General features: G+C 39.6%; 1 protein-coding gene across 1 annotated transcript in view; it reads right to left on the bottom strand.

The window, feature by feature from the left end:
• Positions 1-20393, bottom strand: part of LOC116695607 (inactive N-acetylated-alpha-linked acidic dipeptidase-like protein 2) — a 730805-nt gene that overhangs the window by 602293 nt on the left and 108119 nt on the right. Inside the window, exon 2 of the mRNA XM_032525998.1 lies at positions 17446-17490. Coding sequence (XP_032381889.1) covers positions 17446-17490 — 45 coding nt within the window. The remainder of the gene's footprint in view (positions 1-17445; positions 17491-20393) is intronic.

Here is a 20393-nt window from a genome sequence, read left to right as displayed (position 1 = left end):
CACACACACACACACACACATATATTATCCATACTCCATGTTGACAAGCCAAATAAGAAACCATAATCCTTTCTTGTACTTGTCTCCTTTCCTGTTTGCGTGGAAAATTGCAATGTCAGAAGAGGCCCAAACATTTTATGCATGACTCCTAATTGGACAGATTTGGTCACTCCACTGCCAAATCAGCCTGAGGGTAAATCAAGAGGCGAGAGAGAAAGAGAGTACAGGAGAAAAAGGCCTTTCTGATATACATGTACTCTAACAGGAAGCAGTAAAAAAATGGCAGTCTCTTACTGCCTGACTAAACCTAAAGTGATAGTTTTCTGTGTATGACTGCATGTGTTTAGACATTTGTAATGTTGTTCTTGTGCATGTGTGTGTGTGTGTGTGTGTGTGTGTGTGTGAGTGTGTGTGTGTGGGAGCCCGCACGTGCACAATATAACTAAACTTAGTGTCCCAGCAAACCAGAGCGAGCCACTGGGAAGGAATCTTTTCTCTCATTCTTTATGATTGCATTTAACTTTTTTTTTCAAAAATCATGACATGACATTTCAGAAATGCTAAAGAAGAATGATGAAAAGTCATAGAAAAATATGTGCCTATGTTTTTCTTATTCCTTCACCTAGCACCTTCCAATCAATTATCTGGAATTACTGTTTATTCGTCATTATTATTCGGTTGCAACCTTTTCTTTGACTGTGCTGTGACCTACTGTACTGTAGTAAACTTTGTACAGTACTTTGGAGGGCAGAAAAAATTAAAATGTCAATGGAGTGTTTAGTGTCAGGGAAAAATATTGTTATGAGATTAACCATAAGTGAAGTTTAAAAAAAAAAAATGAAAGGGGAGTCAAAGTTGTCAGAGGACTGCAGAAATAGGGTTGGGTTTAACATCAGTGTGTTGGGTCATGGCAAGATTAACTACCAGAAAATCAACCCTATGTCTCCGCTAATTTGATTAAACACAAATCCTGATTAAACCCTTAAGAGTCTTGCTTAGGTTCTTTAATTCTTGCTGTAACAGTAGACTGATTTTGAAATTGTCTTAATGTGGATGTCAAAATGTGGATGACCACTGTCTTCCTTGGCACCATTGTTTATGTTCAACTAGGGGCACAATCAATCACTGATTTGATCAATGCACATAGTAAGTGTATATATGGCAACATAGTCACATATCAATGTTGCTATGCAAATCTGTTTTTGATCTAGAAATTATAGATATTTAGTTTTGTACATTTCAGCTTGTGGATGCATGTAGATTTTGAGCCCGAGGATGGACCCTTGGGTAACTCCACATGCTATTTGTGTTCATTTTTCAAGTAACCCAAAGTAGGCCCTATCTTGACAATAAGAGTGCACTTTGGTAATGTTAACTTGAACTCATTTCCCAAGCTAAGAGGTGATAAATCATGTAACCATTAAAGGGCTGCTATGCAGTTTTGACCATTTTGTTGCTGTTTTCTCCCTTTTTGCTCGCAGGTTTCTCTATGGACCTCCCCCAACAGCTTCGGAATAGATATTTGGCAGCTCCTATGTTTCACTCCTCGCTCGGTCAATCTGCCGTTTCCTCTTTCGCTGTTCTTTCGACAATACTTTCCTAGCTTTCTGCTTCTTTTTTGCCAGCTCAGCCATGACAATAGTGTAAAAAACTCCATCGCTACCTTGTTAGCCGGTTACTGAATGGGCGTAATTATGTATGCAGTGCAATTCGTTACATCACAAGACCTGATGTCACGTGACACTTCCTGGCGCTTCTTGCGAGTCATACAACCATTCCAATGACTCTGAAGCTGTTCAGTTAAGGTAAATTAAGCTAAAAAAAAATCCTGCATAGTTCCCCTTTAAGACATTAAATATGAAGCACATCAGGCTTTGAAGGTCTGAAGCCTGGCAGTTGACCGCCTTGCCCAGTTGGTAATCTAGACCCCTGTCTGTGTCACAGTAACTGTGATGCTTTAGGGCTGTACCCAAATCCGAATTGAAATAGTCATAAATGCTTCATCCGTTTGGGCTTAAATGTCTAAAATAGCAAAGTGCAAAGTATAAAAGCCCAGGTGATTCAGACTAATTAAATATAATAGACAACACAGACAGTACAGGAAAATGACTTCCTTAATCAATAACTTCATTCATCAAAACAAATGGTTTGAAGCCACAGATGTGCCTGAGGAACAATAAGCTTTTAAAAGCTAAATGAAATTGGTACACAGTTTGGATAAAATTTCAAGCCCTCACAGTTTGTCTCCACCTTGATATGCAAACACCCAGAATTTCACCAAAACCTCTGCAGCAGACAGGGACTCTGGTGATGACTGGAAATGTGGATCCATATCTCTGAAAAATGCCACAGCTAATGGAGACAGACCAGTAGTGGAAGGGAAATTAAAAGCAGTAATTGACAGGCACTTGAATGACCAACATGCTGTACTGTGTCCCTCGGAGCTTTTAGACTCTCACAGAGCCGGGAGACAGATGACTTTGAAAGTAAGCATGGATCCATCCACTTCCAGCAGAGTTAAATCACTGGGTCCTGTCAGTTTGACGACACCACACGGTGGGCTCATAATGTGTCCCATATGGCTGCTCTGTGGTGGAGATGCATGCTGTACTATACAAATGCACCACGTGCTTTAGTTTTTATCATCTTGCTGTCATTTTGCATGCCGTCTATGCTCATCTTTGTATATTTGGCAAATATTGTATACAGTTTGAGTTTACAGTATTTTCCCAGTAATGCATATTTCCCTCCTGCTGCTCTTATGTTTAACGTGGAAGACTAAATATAAACTGCATTTTTTTCAAAACAATTTACTTAAATCTTTATTCATTTTTTTTCCTGGGAAAGGGCTCTCTCCCAGCAGTACTCTGCTTCCAAACTCTGCTTTTTCCGTTAAATTTACAGTGGGAGTTGGTGACAATCCATGATTTTGATCACAATATCTTGCATTATAAGACACAGCAGCACCACCACCACCCCCACCCTTGCATGGGGTTAATAAAACATGCATGTTGAAACCATAAGGATGATGACTTTTAAACTGAAATTGCTATCAGAACCCCCACATATCACAATTTCAAATGTAATCTCTTTAGCATCTGTACAGGTATATGTATACATAATCATCCAGAGAGTGCTACATCCGAGCTGACACGGGAGTTCAGTCAGTGCACGTACAGTATGGCCTCCCCACCGTACTACCCATACTGCTCATTAATCGATGGCCAAATGTCTCACTCCATCCCCCTGATTACATCTACTGAGTTAATGAGCCACACACTGAACATCCTACCTCCCTCACTATATATTTCCCTATCTCTCCTCCATTCCTCTCCACCTACAACTCTCTCCCTCTTTATGTCTCGTAAACGCAGTCTTCGGTTTCCTTTGAAGTGTTGCTGATCCCACTGGAAGTATTAGAGACTTTCTTTTCCAGAAACGTCATAGTTATTCATCATAACAGTGGGAGGACAGTCTACTAATTATCAGAAACGACTGTTCCAGGACAGTGCTCTGAGTATGCTTTGCTGATTGTTCCACACTGCTAATTGATTGCACTAGCTCTTGTCAGATGAAAGCCTGGTCCCTCTGTAAAGATTTTCAGGATGCTGCACTAAGAATGATTTTAAAGGTCCCATGATGCTCTTTGGATGCTTTTATATAAACCTTAGTGGTCCCCTAATACCATATCTGAAGTCTTTTACCAAAAATTGAGCCTTGGTGCAGAATTACAGCCACTAGAGACAGACCCACAATGAGCTTTCCTTAGGATGTGCCATTTCTGAGTCTGTATCTTTTGAGTAGGGGGGAGCAAGGTGGAGGCTGGGGGTGTGGCCTTGACCAACTGCCACTTTGCTAGTTTGAAAGCCATTATGTCTCTCTCTCATGGGGGGCCAAATTCTCTGGACGTGCCTTATGACCTCACAAGGGGCAAGATTACAGATCGGCCCATCTGAGCTTTCATTTTCTCAAAGGCAGAGCAGGACACCCAGGGAGCGGTTTACACCTTTACGCCATTTCTAGCCACTGGGGGACCATAGGCAGGCTGGGGGAACTCACATTAATGTTAAAAAACTCATACAGTGAAGAGTAGTGTTAGATAAAAAAAATGGAGTGTATATGCATGAGTGAAGAGTGCCTAACCCTCACAAACTGGAAATGTACTTTTATCCTTTTGACCGATATTATTTTTTGGCAAACAAATAGCATTTTTAAGGCATCTTTATTGTGTTATTAAATACATTTCTGGTAGAAACAGGTCAGTGGGGCAGACACATGCATGATGCCTACTGATTAAATCAGTGGCGGATCTAGAAAATTTCACATGGGGTGGCAAAGGGGTAGCAAGAGATCTTGGCAGGGTGGCAGGGGGAGATGGTACATGGGAACCCCCGTATGTAAACGCACTGCTATGCCCTACTATGCCCCACAACACCCTGCTACGCCCTGAACTGCTACAACTATTATTTCTAGTCATAGTTCCATTGTCTTTGTTGGATAATTGCCACCGTTCTTCATACCAACTGCTATAATTATTATGAATCATAATTCTCTATATCTGTATATGTGAATGCATATCTGTGTCCCAACTGACAGCAGCAAATGGCAGCCCACCAAGAGCCTGGGTCTGTCCATTTCTGCCCAAAAAGGAAGTTTTTCCACACAACTGTGGAGCATGCTCTTGGGGGATTATAAAGTGTGGCCTAGACCTACGCTATCTGTAAAGTGTTTTGAGAAGAGTGAACTCGTGTTACAATTTGATACTATAAATAAAACAGAATTTAACTGAAATTGAATTTAACGGCTTGATCATATTTACTGATACAGACAAAAATAGTAAATACAGCAGAAAGCGTATCAGAGAAACTGTAAAACAGCATTAGATAATCTACTGTATGTGGCTTGATAAGTGGCGGATGGCTAAGTGCTCGGTGTTTGCCAAAACACCCAGGCATTTAAGCTTTAAAGAAATTAGTTTCTGAAAACATTTACGGTGGAAATTGGGCCAAGCAGTTGTAGAATCATTCCTGTATTCCGAATTTTGCTTAAATGGATGCATTTTGGGCAGAAAACCCTTTTTCGTTCCTTTCTTTCCTTCTTCTGTCATATTTCAGAAAACTATTCAGAAAACGCAATGACAAAGTGTATGGTGCCTACAGTAAATAAAACTGCAACAAATCCATCACATCCATCAAAAATGAGCTGCCAAAGAATTTTGAACAGAAATATGGCTATTCTTTCCTGAAAATGAAGCATCCACAATAAAACTACTACAACATTCAACATAACCATTTACTTTGTTCCCTCGGTTCACTTGACCCATATGTGAAATAAAAAGTGACACAATCAAGGATTAATATTAACACCAATAGAAAACGTCGGTGTGAATAAGTGGGTTTTCTTTGAGACTCTATTTAAGGAAGAGCAGTCTTACTGTTGAATAAAGGTCCCGTCCTCTACACGGTATGTTGTAGGTATTGTTTAATAGCCACCTTCATACTCCAGTAATGATAAGGCCTGTGTGCTGAATCCAGAACTCTTCTCCATTCATCTCAACTTAACTCCATCGGACTCCATTCATTACCCCTTGCAGATAACCCAGCCGCTGGAAAAGGCAGAGTCAGCGGTAGACACACTCTCTGAGATACAGCAAATCAGTCTCTCTCTCTGATACAATTGAATATGTCCATGTTCTACTTTAGTGCAGAGTTTTCACTTTCGGTGGACTAAAATTGGATTTGGTCATGGTCTTGGCTTTTTATATTTTACTTCATCAGATGAGTCCAGGGCCTGCTCAAACCCACTGAAGATAAATGTACCAACTAGTGAGCCAAATTTTCAACATTTCCATATAAATACACATATTTGCCACACTTTTACTAAAAACTAAACCAAGTGCAAACTTTTACTGTATACCTGTCCCATACATATACATGTATCTTATCTATACCCTTAAATGTGTCAAACTAACCCAACCAATAGGTGTTTTTCTGATCATTGAGTGAAGCTGATGAAGTCAAGCAGTAAGAAAGAGTTACCTGGTATTATGACGCCTAGTGCCTCTTGCAATGCAATATAAACAAAAACCTTAATCTTAACACATGTTCATGAATAATATAAATTAAAATAATCACTGAGGTGTTTGAATCACAAGTTGTTTTTTGACATTCACATATGAAATTTAGCCAACTGAGGCAGTGGTTAGTTTCACCCACTGTCATTTTACTCAACAAGCCGAGACTCAAACTGTAAGCAAGAGTATCAGCCAGTAGTCTGAGTGTGTGTAACTCCTATTTTCCACAGGGCGCATCTGTGTTGTGTTCCGGAGGCACCACAATGTTTAACATTCCACCACCCGCGTCACGGTCCGTCCTAGAAACGTGCCTAATCAGCTCTCCAGTACACTTAAGATAGGCTAAATATACCTAATCTGCAAGTCGGGCAGGCAAGACGCTCCGCTTCTGAGACGCGCCCGGTGTGGTATGGCGTGTGGCGGAAAACGTAACGAACAATCTGGGTGAGAGAGATATGTTAAAAAACAAAAAATAAATGAAATAGTGAAAAGGCCTGGACCATAACTTTCTTTCCTTTGTCCAATCTTTTACCAAATTTCAGAGATCTGTAGTAGAAACCAACATGGTCCTGGGACAGAACGCCACAGACAGGGTAGGGAAGTCAGAAAGTATTATAAGAGAAGGACCAACCCATTGTGGGTTTCGGTCATATAAATAAAAAGGATGTGAAGGACATTGAACAGTTTGCCATGGTCTGATGATTAGTAGAAAACAAAATGCCAATTGTTGTTAGGTGCGCAGTCACAACACGCATCAGTGGGGCCCTAAAAGGTTTCGCAGCTTCTGAGACGTTCTCCAGAACAGCGGGGAGTAGGGAAGAGGGACAGTTAGACCCAGCCAAAGAGGATCTTGCAGGAAAATAAGTCCCAGCCCAGTGTTTGGCTCACTTTCTGAAACCAATGCAGCATAAAGGCACAGCGGAACCAGCCAACCAGCAACTGATTCGTTAGCTAGCTTGCCGTGTGGATGCAAGTTGATTACTATGACTCTTTTATCGGCTGGCTCTCTGCCTCGCAATGAAACTACTCCACTGCTTGTTTTTCCGCCTCCACGATTTGTCGGTTTATAATGACGTTTTTATGGAGGTTTGAATGTTGCCATGGCAACGATGCACCTTCAAATGGCTGCCGCTCTGATCATTCTGCTACGTTGATTTGAATGGGAATGACCTTTCTGTCCATTTTATGTTTTTTAGTTTTGTTTTTGGTCCTTTACTGGGATTTGTTGACATTAGATTTGTTGACAAAATGTAACTAGCCAGAGGATGGACCCTTTTCGGACTGTCCATGACATTTCATCTAAAACTTTTCACTTTCAAGTCTCTCAAGGAGATGAAGCGTTTAGGCTTCAAATGTAGTAGTTGTATATTTTTATATAGAAATGCTTAAAATGCTACTGAAATACAAATACATTTGAAATACTTCTTTAGATACCTAGATAATAGCTGCTTCCAATTTGGATCTGGTGCCTGGTTGGCAAAATACTATCACAATAAATCTCTTATCAGATGCTCCCTTTTCCCTTTTTATTGTAATTTCATTGCGGATCCATTTAAGACAAACATAACGAGCAGCAGAGTATATCTACTCTAGTAATTCATTTTAAAATCAAATTTGTGGCTGTTGTGTGGTTGATGGTTGGTGTCTGTATTGAACCAAGGATTGCTGTTATTAAACTGCAAAGTTACCCTGTGTAAATCATGTAAATCTATGCATGCTGGACACAATGGGGTGCAGGACACTTCAAATAACTCAATTAGATTGTCTAAATATGATTATTCTAATGATAAGCTAGTATCATGCAGAACTCAAAACTGAAGTCCCTGAATAAATAAAACATGCAGCCAAACATAGATCTAAGTGAACAAGCATTAGGAAACAGCAGTGAGCAGAGCTGACCTGCAGAATGAGAAGCTGGAGAAGTTGCTGTACGTTTATCCAACAGTCTTTTCCCGTGAGCCTCTCCAGTTAAGCCAGTTTGACTGGGAGGGGGGGTAAGCTGCAGGTCAGGCTACTCACGACAAGTCATCACCGTCCGGCTTAAGAGGAAGAGAACCTGATCCACTCTGTGGTACGCTGACAAAGTCCTCTTTATAATCATTAGTGGCCCGTCACACACACACACAGACACACACATTGCACCAGTTTGTCTCTGCTGACTGTTTCTAACTGTGTCACATGAGAATCCCAGTCCTTGTCCAATCACATTACATCACTAACAAAATTACCTTAAGGTATTATCTCAAGTGAAGCTGAACAATCTACCACTATTTCTACTGTAAGTATATCACTGTTACTATTATTACTCTTTCAGTAGCCTGAAATCTCTCATTCCAATAAGTAGAGGGACATTCTAGAGGCCAGCGGTTCAAAATTCTCTTGGATTGTGACGAGGTCGTTTGAAGTTTTTTTTACAGTTGTCAATAGTACTTTCGGTACCAAGAGACTTGTTCAATACCTTACGTTGACTATTACCCAAAAAATTGTCTTTTTTTTTGCCAAATTAAAAACTATTTAATCTAAGAATAGGCCAACAAGGTTACACAAATTTAGTAAACATTTAAAAATGTAAAATGTTCCACTGAGAACATATCTTGGTCTACTAATATCCTACTTGGGTAGGCGTTATTCTCAGGCATAACTGTTTAAGTGCCTCATTAATATGAATAAAGCAACTATAGAAATCCATTCGCAGTATACTGTATTTTGTGTAAATGTAGTGACCTTAGTATCATTTTGCCAATCCACTCCTTTAATTCTTATGACATTTAATGTCATGACACCATTAATCATATCTGGCCATATCTGGTCAGCACTTTATTTAAAGGGGCACACAAATGATTGAGTTATGAAGAAGTAAGGTTTAGTTAATCATGATAACAACACTATAATTCAGTGTTTTTTTAGCCTGTCACGTTAACTATAGATTTACAAATTAAGAAGACATGAACATTATAAATTAATCAGAAATCATGATGGTGGAAATACCTTAATTGATGCATTAATTAACATACTGTTCCTGCATTATGTCATCCATTAAATACTACTAATCTGTATACGTTATTGATAGTTTAAAAGTATTACATGCATAACCGGTAATTCATGATTTGTAATTGATCAAGTCATACGTGAATTCATGACAATTCACGTACCCTTATTATAAAGCGTAATCAATTTGTTTTTACATAAATATTGTTAAACATCTGAAAACTCATCAGGTTTTTTGCGAGGTCACTATCTTTAGGCTAGAAACCACTGTGCAGTGGGTATTAGTTTTGAAGACAGGGGGGTGGCACAATGGGAGCACCCAAGTGATGAGAAGACTGATTCTTCTAAATAACCTGCTATACTAGCTATAGTTTTGAGAAAATTATACGTTCAAGACTAAACTGAGAAAAATTGACATTCAGCGTATTCCGCTATCTCCGCTGTCTATTGTGCTAGCACACCGTTGCTACATTTGGGGCTTCACGCTGCCCAGGGTTTAAAGAAACATAAACAAGACAGAATGTCCCCTATCCCAGAATTTATAAGCGGTGTAGCCAGACCATGCTCCAGTGATGTAGAGATAGGTCTGGCAATGTGAGACTAGGCTGATATTTCAAAGCTACGGTCTGGGTCATGGGTGGCACAAACCTCAGACCGATAATGGCAAGTTCCCATTACTGGACGAAAGCCCCAGATCCAACCGTTATCCAACCATATAATACCATATAACGTAATAAACAATCTCAACACATGAATGGCTTTAACACCGCCTTTTCTCTTTGTCTTTATATCGGACTCCTACACTTTCTCTTGTTCAGTGAGAGGAGAGCTCTACCTTGTTCTGCTTCAGGATTTCATTGTCAGTTTTCGCATTGAACTGGAGAGATTATAAATAAGGAATACAATTTAAGCTACAAGCTACACTTTTTATTTCACTTAAAATTAATCACTTATTTTAGAATGCCCATTTTTTAGAAGCTCTGTTATGTATTTTATTTTAAAATGAGGTGCTTATTTGACTTTAAATAAGAAAAAAACATTGATTTGTTTTTAAAAGTTCATATTTATAATCCATCGGATTCAATGAGAATTCAAAACTGACGATACACGTAATATTGTAGAAATATTATTGAAATGTACTTTCTGTGTTTGATTTGAGAGTCAGTTGTTGACAACATATACTGTAAATGTTGTTTCTGCTGGGCTACTTCTATATATTGAATTGAAACGTAATGCAGATTACAGATTATGCTGTTCTGGACATGTTCTCTAAACATTATTATTACATTATAATAAACTTTGTGAAGTCAAAGTACTTTTCTCTGACTCACTAGATAAGCTGTGCCGTTTAAGAAACAAATGCTCCATCAGAATTCAATAATTCTCAAAAATGTATTAGTTTGGATGGTCTGGATAGTTTGGCGTTTGGGACTGCAGTCCGCCTATTAACTACTACTTACAGTAGCAGTGAAATAGAAGACCTTCTCCTGAAAGCCCCATCAACATGCCCGTTACTATGGGCACCATTTTAAGTGACCACCACAATGCAAACCAGAGATGTTTCAATGGGGACTGCCCATTTCTCGCTCCACTGTTCCAGGGGCAGCACAATTATCAGACCGGCCTCCGAACACTACGGGCCCACCAGGAGGTCCCAACTCTCCCGATTCATTCCGCTACTGGGTTGAAGAAAGGCATTTGTCCTTGAGTGGTTGAGGTTAGGATGGCCGATTGGTCAGGGAATAGGACCTGAACAAATGGAGTTACGTAAATTTATGGGCGATGATCCCCAAAAGCCTATATGGGCGGAACAACGGGATGTTGGAGCGGAGGGTTTATTTTTTTTGTAACAAACTCAAACTAGTGGAGCTGTGGGACCAAATTTTTCGGATTATTGAGAGGTCTGAACAATGGAGTGTCGGAGATATTCCAATACCAAAACTATGCTAGTACTAAAAGTACTGGAGTTTATGCACCAATCTGATACTATGTAATTTAGCCCAGGAAAAAAATCTACTTTAAAGTAGTTTATTTATGTTTTTCTCCATACTGACTGACTTTAAAACTGGATAGTAAAAGAACGTTATATGGCATTCATTGTTTGTTCATGTTTCACAAAGACTTTAACCTGACAACAAAGAATAATATCACTTCCATACACTTCCACAACATAATAAAATTAATGAAATACTGGTCTAATCGGTACTGGGTAGTGGCCGATTCGCAAGTTCAGGTATTCCGGAAGCAAAAAATGGTACCAGACCATCTCCAATGCAAACCAAACAAATCCTATTAAAAGTTCTCAACACGCCCCTTAACAAGGCCAACAAGGGCAGATGAGTAGTGAATGTGTATCTGCCTCTTGTTTTCAATTTGCTCATTGTTATCCATGTTTTATGGCCCAGGAAGAGGCTCAGCATCTTAACTCTAATTGACCGTTGTTTTATGTGAGAGCACAGCTTGTTTCGCGCTAAAAAAAAGAGTTGATTTTATTTCCAAGCTAAGATACACTGCTTTTTATTAGGCAAACAAAAGTCAGCAAGGAGCGGTGGGAAGAAGAGGTGATACAAGACAAGAGAAGAGAGACAAAAGAGACAAGTAGACTGGTAAAGAAAACATGGTAGAGGAAAGGTGAAAAGACAATAATTTACTTTGAGTTTCAAGGTACTTTATATAGATGAAGGGGCTATCAGAATAAGTAAAGGCACTCAGAAATTCTATCATAACATGTCTTTTTTTTTTAATTATTCTTATTTTTGCCTTGATTTTGACTGTAAGCAACTGTAACAGAACATTTCCCTGAGGGGATCAATAAAGTATTCCAATTTTGATTCTGATGTAAGAAGATTATATGTTTAAGGATTGTTAAAAAAAATTGTTAAAGAATTAATTTTAATATTATTTAAAATGATTTGGGTCTTTGTCCTGTGTATAATTTTTTTTTAACCCTGCAAATATCTGGAAAGAGGAAAACGTCGGTGTTCTGGGAAAATAAGGACTATCTTAATGGGACATTCTAAGCCTTACAGCTTTACTGGGTAACTTTTTGATATAAATGAACGTCCGTTACATTCAAGCCATTCAATCCATGTAGCTATGGATGTAGCCATGCCGTGGATAGTATGCAGAAGCAGAGGCGGACTTACCATTAAGCAAAGGTAGGCAATTGCCTTAGGCCCCAAGCTACCAAGGGCCCCGTAAAATGCCTCATAAACTTATGGTTACAATTTGTTGTCTTACTTTTCACCAATATAATTATATCTCTAAACACTGATACGCTAAAGTGCTATCCGATTGTTTTCATGATGAGAAACTCCCCCCAGTCCCCACTACATTGGACTATTCCATTATCCTACTGCGCATCTGTGTGTGTTTGTGAACAAACGGCTCAGCATGCTGTAAGCTGGAGGCTACAGACAGTTGAAAGATGAAGCGAAGCCTCCGAAGTGGTTCTGAAAAAAGGAAGAAGCGGGAAGAAAGCAGAACTTTTTTAGCAAAACTTCCAAAGTTAACAACCTTTTTCATGACGGCTACTGACAACACTAACATTAACGTTAGTAAAGAGCAGCAAGAAGCTGGTGCTTATGCTAGCCATGCTAACACTGAGGAGCTACCCACCGGCAGTGTCAGCTCCAGGTTGCTCTAGCGATGCGGGGGCTACATACAAGACAACCTTACAGGATCCTTCGAATGGAGATGGTTACGGAACTGCTGCTTTCACTGTCCATGATGATAACTATGGCAATGACGAAGATGGCGACACACATAATGCTCAGCAACGAGACCCCGTGAGTAGCAGTCACCCTAATCACTGTGTTATGATTGAAGATGATCCAGCACTCTGGCCAAAACAGCTGTCAGACAGAGAGCACGTCTTTCTCGACTGAAAAGGAGGAGAACAAGGGTTGTGGAGGGCCCCATGCTTGTGTTTGCCTTAGGCCTCAAAATGACTAAATCCGCCCCTGTGCAGAAGCATAAATGACAGCAATGATCAGGAGTTAACAGCCATACCAGCAGTGCTGTAGTGCTTTGAGCTAAATGCTACCTTTAGCATGCTCACATGCTTACAATGACAGTGTTGAGTTATAGCATATTGACATTTCTAATAGTAATATTAGAGAAATTAGGAGAGTCTGCAGAAGGGAGGTGGAACTGGGATAAATGCCCAATCTCATTTTGAAAACTGAAGGTCCTCTTGGATAAATACCAGCTTGCTATAAAAAAATTAGCAGGGCTCAGTTCCTTACCAGTCTTACCCAGACAAAACCTGTCATAACCCCAGGGTATTTTTTAATGTGTTAAGCTCTGTCAGCTTCTCCACTCCCACCCCCAGCTTAGAGGTGTCTGTCTCTCAATGTGAGGACTTCCTAAACTTCTTTAAAGTACTTGACCTCAGAGCTAGTATTAGTCCATCTGTAAATAGCCTTCCCATCTCCTATGCAACGGATGAGCATTGCAGTTATAATTTCTTTTTATTACATGGACCATTCATTACATTATCTCTTTGTCCACCTGTTCTCTCAACATTATTCCAACTACACTCTTTGAATACGTTATTGGCACCATTGGCCCCAGCATTCTTTCAATTATCAAAAGCTCCCTGGAAACCAGCCATGTTTCCCAATCTTCCAAACACGCAGTAGTCCAGCCACTCCTAAAAAACAAAAACAGAATCTAGATCCCTTCACTCCTCAATAATTACTCACCAATCTCCGATCTTCCCTTTCTGTCTATAAATCCTTAAAAAAGTAGTGTATAACCAACTGTTGTCCATCACAACATTTGAAAATTGTAGTTAAGATCAGGTTTCAGAGCTCTTCACAGTACAGCAGTGCTCTTCAACAGAGTCACTGCAGGGTCAATTATTGTTCTTTTTTTCATAAATGAAAATGTCTTAACATGAATCCAACATATTATTAGCAAACCCCACTGATGATTGGCTTACTGGCCAATAGGTAAAGAAGGAATGCGAAAAACTATTTAAATAGTTTAGTATTCTATGCAAAAAAGGTTATTTATAAAGTCTTTAGGCCACCCTATACATTATTGTAGGCCTAGTGTAATATGGAACAGAATTGTATACAATATACATAGTATGGGGTCCCTGCACAATCTCTCTTTCAGGTAAGGGGTCCTTGATTTAAAAAACCTTGAAAAGCCTTGCAGTACAGAATCTTACTGCTCCGTCTTCCTGCTCCTTGTTCTTAGTCTTTGACACCATTCACACCACCATTCTACTCTTATTCACAGATTAAATCAATAGGCGGGGGTCAATGGTTTTCTTCATATTTGTCCAACAGATCTTTGAGTGTCTGTGTTAGCAATCAATCTTCTTCCTCTGCCCCCATCTGCTGTGTTGTCCCCCAAGGTACCACAATTGGTCCAATCAGGGGCTAATTCCAGGACTTTTAAAAATAGGGTGGCACAGAGGGTTAATTTTATCAGAATACAGCATTGAAAATCTGCTTAGAAACTTAGGAAATATTGGATAGGATAGTGCATAATGTAATTATGCTAAATAAAACATCACATTCATTATTAGTTTCACTTGTTTTCATTTTAAATGTATTGTATATCTGAATATATGTATAGTCATCAATGAAACATGAATTGGTCATGTGACAAGGGTGGGGACAATGGGCAGAACAGGCTGCCAAGTGACAGTACTCTGATCCAATGGAAATCACAATTGTCTGACTGACAGACTGTCTGATTGAGACTTCAGTCTGTCCTGAGATCTAGGACTGTGGGGACCTGGCTTTTTATCGCTGCCTCAAAAGCTGTGGAATTCACTTCCTCCCATTCTCCCCCAATGTTGAGATCTTCAAGAGTCATCTATAAACAAACCTCTAATCATCATGCTCACAATCTTAGTTTTATGTCTTAGCATGCTAAAATGTGTTAAGTAGCATCACACACAAATTAAAGCTTACTCTGAAATTTTGACTTGCCCATTTGTTTTTATTTTCCCATACTGCCTTTCTATTAGCAAACAAAGAAAACGTCCATATGTACTTGATTATACAGTATTAGAACAGTATTTTTTGAAGTATGATTTCTAAATGTTAAAATGTATTTATTCATTTATTTTATAGAGTTTACTGACTAAATTGCAGCTAGTGCTAAAGCTTGATGTACCCACAATGGTGGTTTGATGGCAATCCACACCTATCCACGTCATTGTGTATGTTGTGCACAGCTTATGTACACTTTTAGTTTTTTACATGAGGCAGCAGAGGCAACAATGGCATTAAACAGGGATGGAATAAAGAGAGCCAATGTGCTGGGCAGCTCACTCCAGTACACTTAGCTAATGGACAAGAGAGTGTGTGTGTGTGTGTGTCTGTTTGCTTGTTTCTTTGCGTGTGTGTCCCGCAAGCAAGTCCTTCATCTTGGCCATGGCTCTTATTGACTGTGTTGGAGGCTATAAATCATTGTGTGTGAGAGTATTCGTTTGTGTGTTTGTATACAGTCCAATGCTTCTCTGGATGTGAGCAGCAGCACACAGCAATCTAAGGTCAGGGAGGCAACAGAGCGAGCAATGTGTACGTGTGTTTGTGTGCGTGTGTGTGTGTGTGTGTGTCTGTGTGTAAGAGAGATAACCGTACCAACAGTAGCCAAAGTGGTGGACGGGCAATTGGACAAGATGTGACTGACTGTCTGTCTGCTTCACACCTTCACACAGAGTAGATGTAAATGCTTTTCACACCAGTGCACACTTCAGTCACAAAGCCGTGAGGCTTTTGCACACATGCACATGTGCAGAAACAAACACACACACACACACACACACACACACACACACACACACACACACACATACACACACACACACACACATAATTACTGTACAAGCACACAGAGATGCAATTGACCAGGCTGCATCAATACAGTGGGTTTTTCTTTGTCCTTAACCCTGCTTGGTAAATCTCTCTCCACCCTTTTCTTTTAATCTATCTCTCCATGGTGACGGTCGGTCGAGTACAGATGGTGGTGAACTGATGTTAACTGCCCCTCATTAACATTTTCCAGAGGGCTGCTGGAGTGAGCAATTTTAATGTAGCTGTCAAGCAGATGCACTGTGGACAGCCATCATATGTGCACACACACACACTGACACACGCAGACAAAGATACAGTCATAGACAACGCTATCTATGACACTGGAAAACAACAATGTGTGTGTGTGTGTGGGGTAGGGGGGGTCTGTGAGCTATGAGCTACTATTACAAAAAAACTGCTGAATCCATATTGTATAACTAATCCAGTTTCAGGTGTTTTAGTATTTGATCTTTTTTTCACAATGACATTGTATTCACACACAAAAATGACAATTGCAAAAGCTTCATGACATGTTGGACAGACGACACTTAGCTAAATGAACCCTCTTTTCATATTTCCCATATTTTATACCGTTGCATCTTCTCCCATTGACTTTTATTAGGCTAACAAAGATCAAAGTATGTCTACATGAACTCAATAGCTTATTAGTTGAATATATTGATTTGCCTCTATAGTTCTAAACAATGAACAAGGACACAAAGAGCAAATAAAACTAAATGTCTATTGTACATTAATATGTTATGTATTAGCGTTTTTGTACTTTGTTTTCCACCCCATTTGAATTTGTATTGCTTTACTACTTACCAAATAATTTTAAATATATATTGTTATATTATTTACAATACACAGAGGGGTTTTGGTCTATGTGTAAAACCTAGATTTCATTGTCCGAAAGTACAGATTTTATTAGGCCACTTTGTTTACAGTGCATAAAGGGTCTCCATATTTCTTTGGACTGTGTCTTTTAATAGCATCACAGCGTCAGTTTTACATGACCAGGCAGCTTGAGAGACTCTTTAGCCATTGATTAATAATTTGTGTTTAAGATTATTTCCACTTTCAAGCAATTTAACCTATAGGATACAAAGACAGGCCGGTTATTCATACAATTAGAAAAGGGACACAGGATGTAACAATGTAGGAAGAGCGGTAATGTTAAAGAAACAATATCAGATAAGGTTTATATTATTTTTAATCTCCTGCCACTTGCACATACTATGTACTCATATTCCCTCAAGTGTCTGGATTATTTTCATTTAATCGTATTTAGGAGAATTGGGGTAAAGTATGATCCCATATAGCAACAATTTCAACATAGCATTAATAGTCTGATATTGGGCACCATGGCAACTCAAACAGGAATGCAAATTACATCACTGTCCAAGCACATGAGCACGATGGTGTCAAATGTTTAGAGCAGGAAACACAAACACATTCGCATAATGCCTGTCGGTTGGCTCTCTACTGGGTTATTGCAGTGTTGTAATAGACGGGAGCAAAACAGAAATGTATTTTCAATAATGTGTCACATTTGTTACTCACGGGCCACGGCTAATGTGCTGGAGTGGAGCTGGCGTTTCAAATGGCCTGAAAAAAACAAAAGAAAGGAGAGATGGAGGAATTGTGGACTACCTGCATTATTTAACACAGTGAAAATTCTTTGTGTCCAAGTATAGGAAGTGGCCTCTCTTGGAGCCTGGAAGGAGTCAGAGAGGGAGAGTGAGCTGGAAAAAGAGGGGGAGATGAATATAGTCGGCAAGCAGAATATTTTACAAACTCTCTCTTCTGCCTCTCACTCCCTGGAGACGAAAGCTTTTGTATCACCTCTCACAATACTTCACTTACTGCTCTATAAAATAGTACAGAGAAAGCCCGAGAAAGAGAGGAGAGAGAGAGAGAGAGAGAGAGAGAGAGAGAGAGAGAGAGAGAGAGAAGTATATGTCAGGATATTTTAACATCCTGCAGATGGACAAAGTGGGTGGATCTGCTTTTCTGTGTGTGTGTGTGTGTGTGTGTGTGTGTGTGTGTGTGTGTGCTTGTGCGTTTGTGTGAGAGTGTTTGTGTTAGAGTACCCATTGTCTGAAGGATGGAATACACAAAAATGCATGATGGGAGAATAGATAAGGAAAGAAATGTGTGAGGATATTAGAGCTCCAACAGTATTGAGCTTGTTTCTCCAAAAAATTAGGTATGCTATTCTTTTTTCATGTAAAAGGTAGCTCATTAACTTAATTATTCCTTTAAGACAAACTAAATTAAGCAATTTAATTTGTTTTGTAACCCTATTGCTATGACGATATCCTTGTGACCTCCAACCCCCATAGGACTGTTACAAAAATGATTCAGGTGACTGTTTTGTAATCTGCCAATAATACAGATAAAGTCGGCTTTAGTAAAGGCAAGTTTCCCAAAAACCAGCAGTGCGGTTAAGCACCATGAAGACATTTTCATTTCGGCGCCCGTGTTATCCAATCTGTCAGTTCACACCAGCTGCGATCAGGAGCGGCGTAGCATCTCCTCTATTTCTTCCGAGAGCCGCAAACAATGTCACATGTCAAGCCAGGTAGGTAAACAAATAAAGGAAGGCATCAGCGCAGCCAGATACTTTACAAAATAAAACATATTTCAAAATAAAATGCCCAGGTGTATGGTTATTTTGGCTGTCTTGACTTATCAGATGTGTCTATAGCAAGACACGCGATCAGGCACACAGAGGGGGTGACCGTCGGACTGGGAGACAGAGTGAGACACACACACACACACAAACACACACAACCAAACACTTACGGAGAGAGCGAGAGAGCGAGAAGAGAAAGAGACGTTCTGTAGAGCGGAGAGGAACAAGATGGTAGAAGCGTGTTCTTGCTCTCCCCAGCATGGCCATTGATACCTTATCATGCCTGGCATTAACCCATACTTTTACTTTTCATGGCAATCCACACATTATTTGTTGCATAATTTCAAAAAGGAACAAAGTTATCGACCGACCGTGCGTCATTGCTAGCATAGCTACAAAAAGAAATGTGAACAGTTTGAGTAAGGCAACTTCGTTCCAAGTACATCTGATCTCCAAGATTACTGTTTTACTTTCCTTAAATCCTTTCAACACTCTTTCCCCACTTAAAAAAATATAGCAATTATTAGACTTCAGAGAGGTAAAAACAGATCTGTATTAATTAGAAATGTGCGTGGGCTTTTCTTGAACTGACCAGGGTCATGCTGCTCTGTTACAGAGATACTGCGCTGCTGCATCAGGAGTTACCAAGGTTTAAAAAAGCGTGGTGAAGAAAAGGGATTGTTATTTATTTATTACTCAAGTGCAGCAAATTCCCTTCGTACTCCTTTAAAAAAAAAAAAAATAAGGTACACTGTGTAAGGGAGAGGCATGCAAAGAAAAGGTGAACATTCTGAAAAAGAAGGCAGGCTGAGAGGTAAAGAGTTGAATGTGAGTACAAGGAGGGAAAAAAGTAAGCCCCCCCTTTAGTGAATTCCTTGCTCTTTCCATTGTTGCTGCTCTTCACCACTTTTTAGTTTTAATGGTAAAACTGTGAGAAGCTGTCTCTGACAACCCATCAATGAAATATATCAATGTGCAACTTAAGAACACCCCTGTGGAGCTATGTATATGGGAAATGTATATTGTTCGTTGGCATTCATTTCAATTCCATGCAGGGCATTTGTAAATGCAAGTAATGGTGGAACACCATCACAGAAACAGCAGTGTTGTAATTATGCAAGGGGTGAGTTAAAAAAGGGAAAAAGGAAGAAGAGTGGGCGTGTAGCTGGGGTGGACGGTTGGGGGAGGTGGAAAATAACAAAAGAGGCCCGCTTTCAAGTTGGAGATGAGACGATGGGCCAAATGAAACGCGTTACGCCGTGGCCTAACCTGTGGCTGCCTTTCATCTGTAATTTGCTCCTTTTTCTTTTGCTTCTTTTTCTTCTCACGTAGCGACTGGCTCGATTATTAATTTTTACTCTTAAGCGCTGAAACGGCTGCCTTGGTAATAACTTTATTTCAAAGCTGCCACATTTCACCTTTGAATGCGCCTCACAGCACACTAAAGGTTTGTAATTGATATTTCTCTCTTTAGTCGGAAGGACTGCGATTAGAAGGTAAGACAGAGTCTGAGTGGGCTCATGTGTAGATTTCAACCTATTCTTTTCTCTGAAAGAAAAAAAAACTGCAGTGAGACAACAAAACTAGAGAGGCATAAAAGTGAGGTTTGAAAATATTACATCATTAACTATCTAAATGATATCAAATGGAATGTATTTAAAGGCCTATAGCAAACCATGTATCTGTTGCAGATGAATATCTGTAATTTGGAGCTCAAGCTGAATTGTGTAGTTTTTGCCGCCGTAATTCTAAGTAATGACAACAATACTGTCTGCGCGTCCTCTAGTGCCTCTCCCAGAAAATAACAAAAATAATCAATAAGTCTCTGCAACCAGGCATTTTCCCTCCGGCTTTTATAACAGTAAAAAAAAAA

This window comes from Etheostoma spectabile, chromosome 9 (genome assembly GCF_008692095.1).
Source record: "Etheostoma spectabile isolate EspeVRDwgs_2016 chromosome 9, UIUC_Espe_1.0, whole genome shotgun sequence".
Lineage (NCBI taxonomy): Eukaryota > Metazoa > Chordata > Actinopteri > Perciformes > Percidae > Etheostoma > Etheostoma spectabile.
This window is presented reverse-complemented; position numbering and strand designations above follow the sequence as displayed.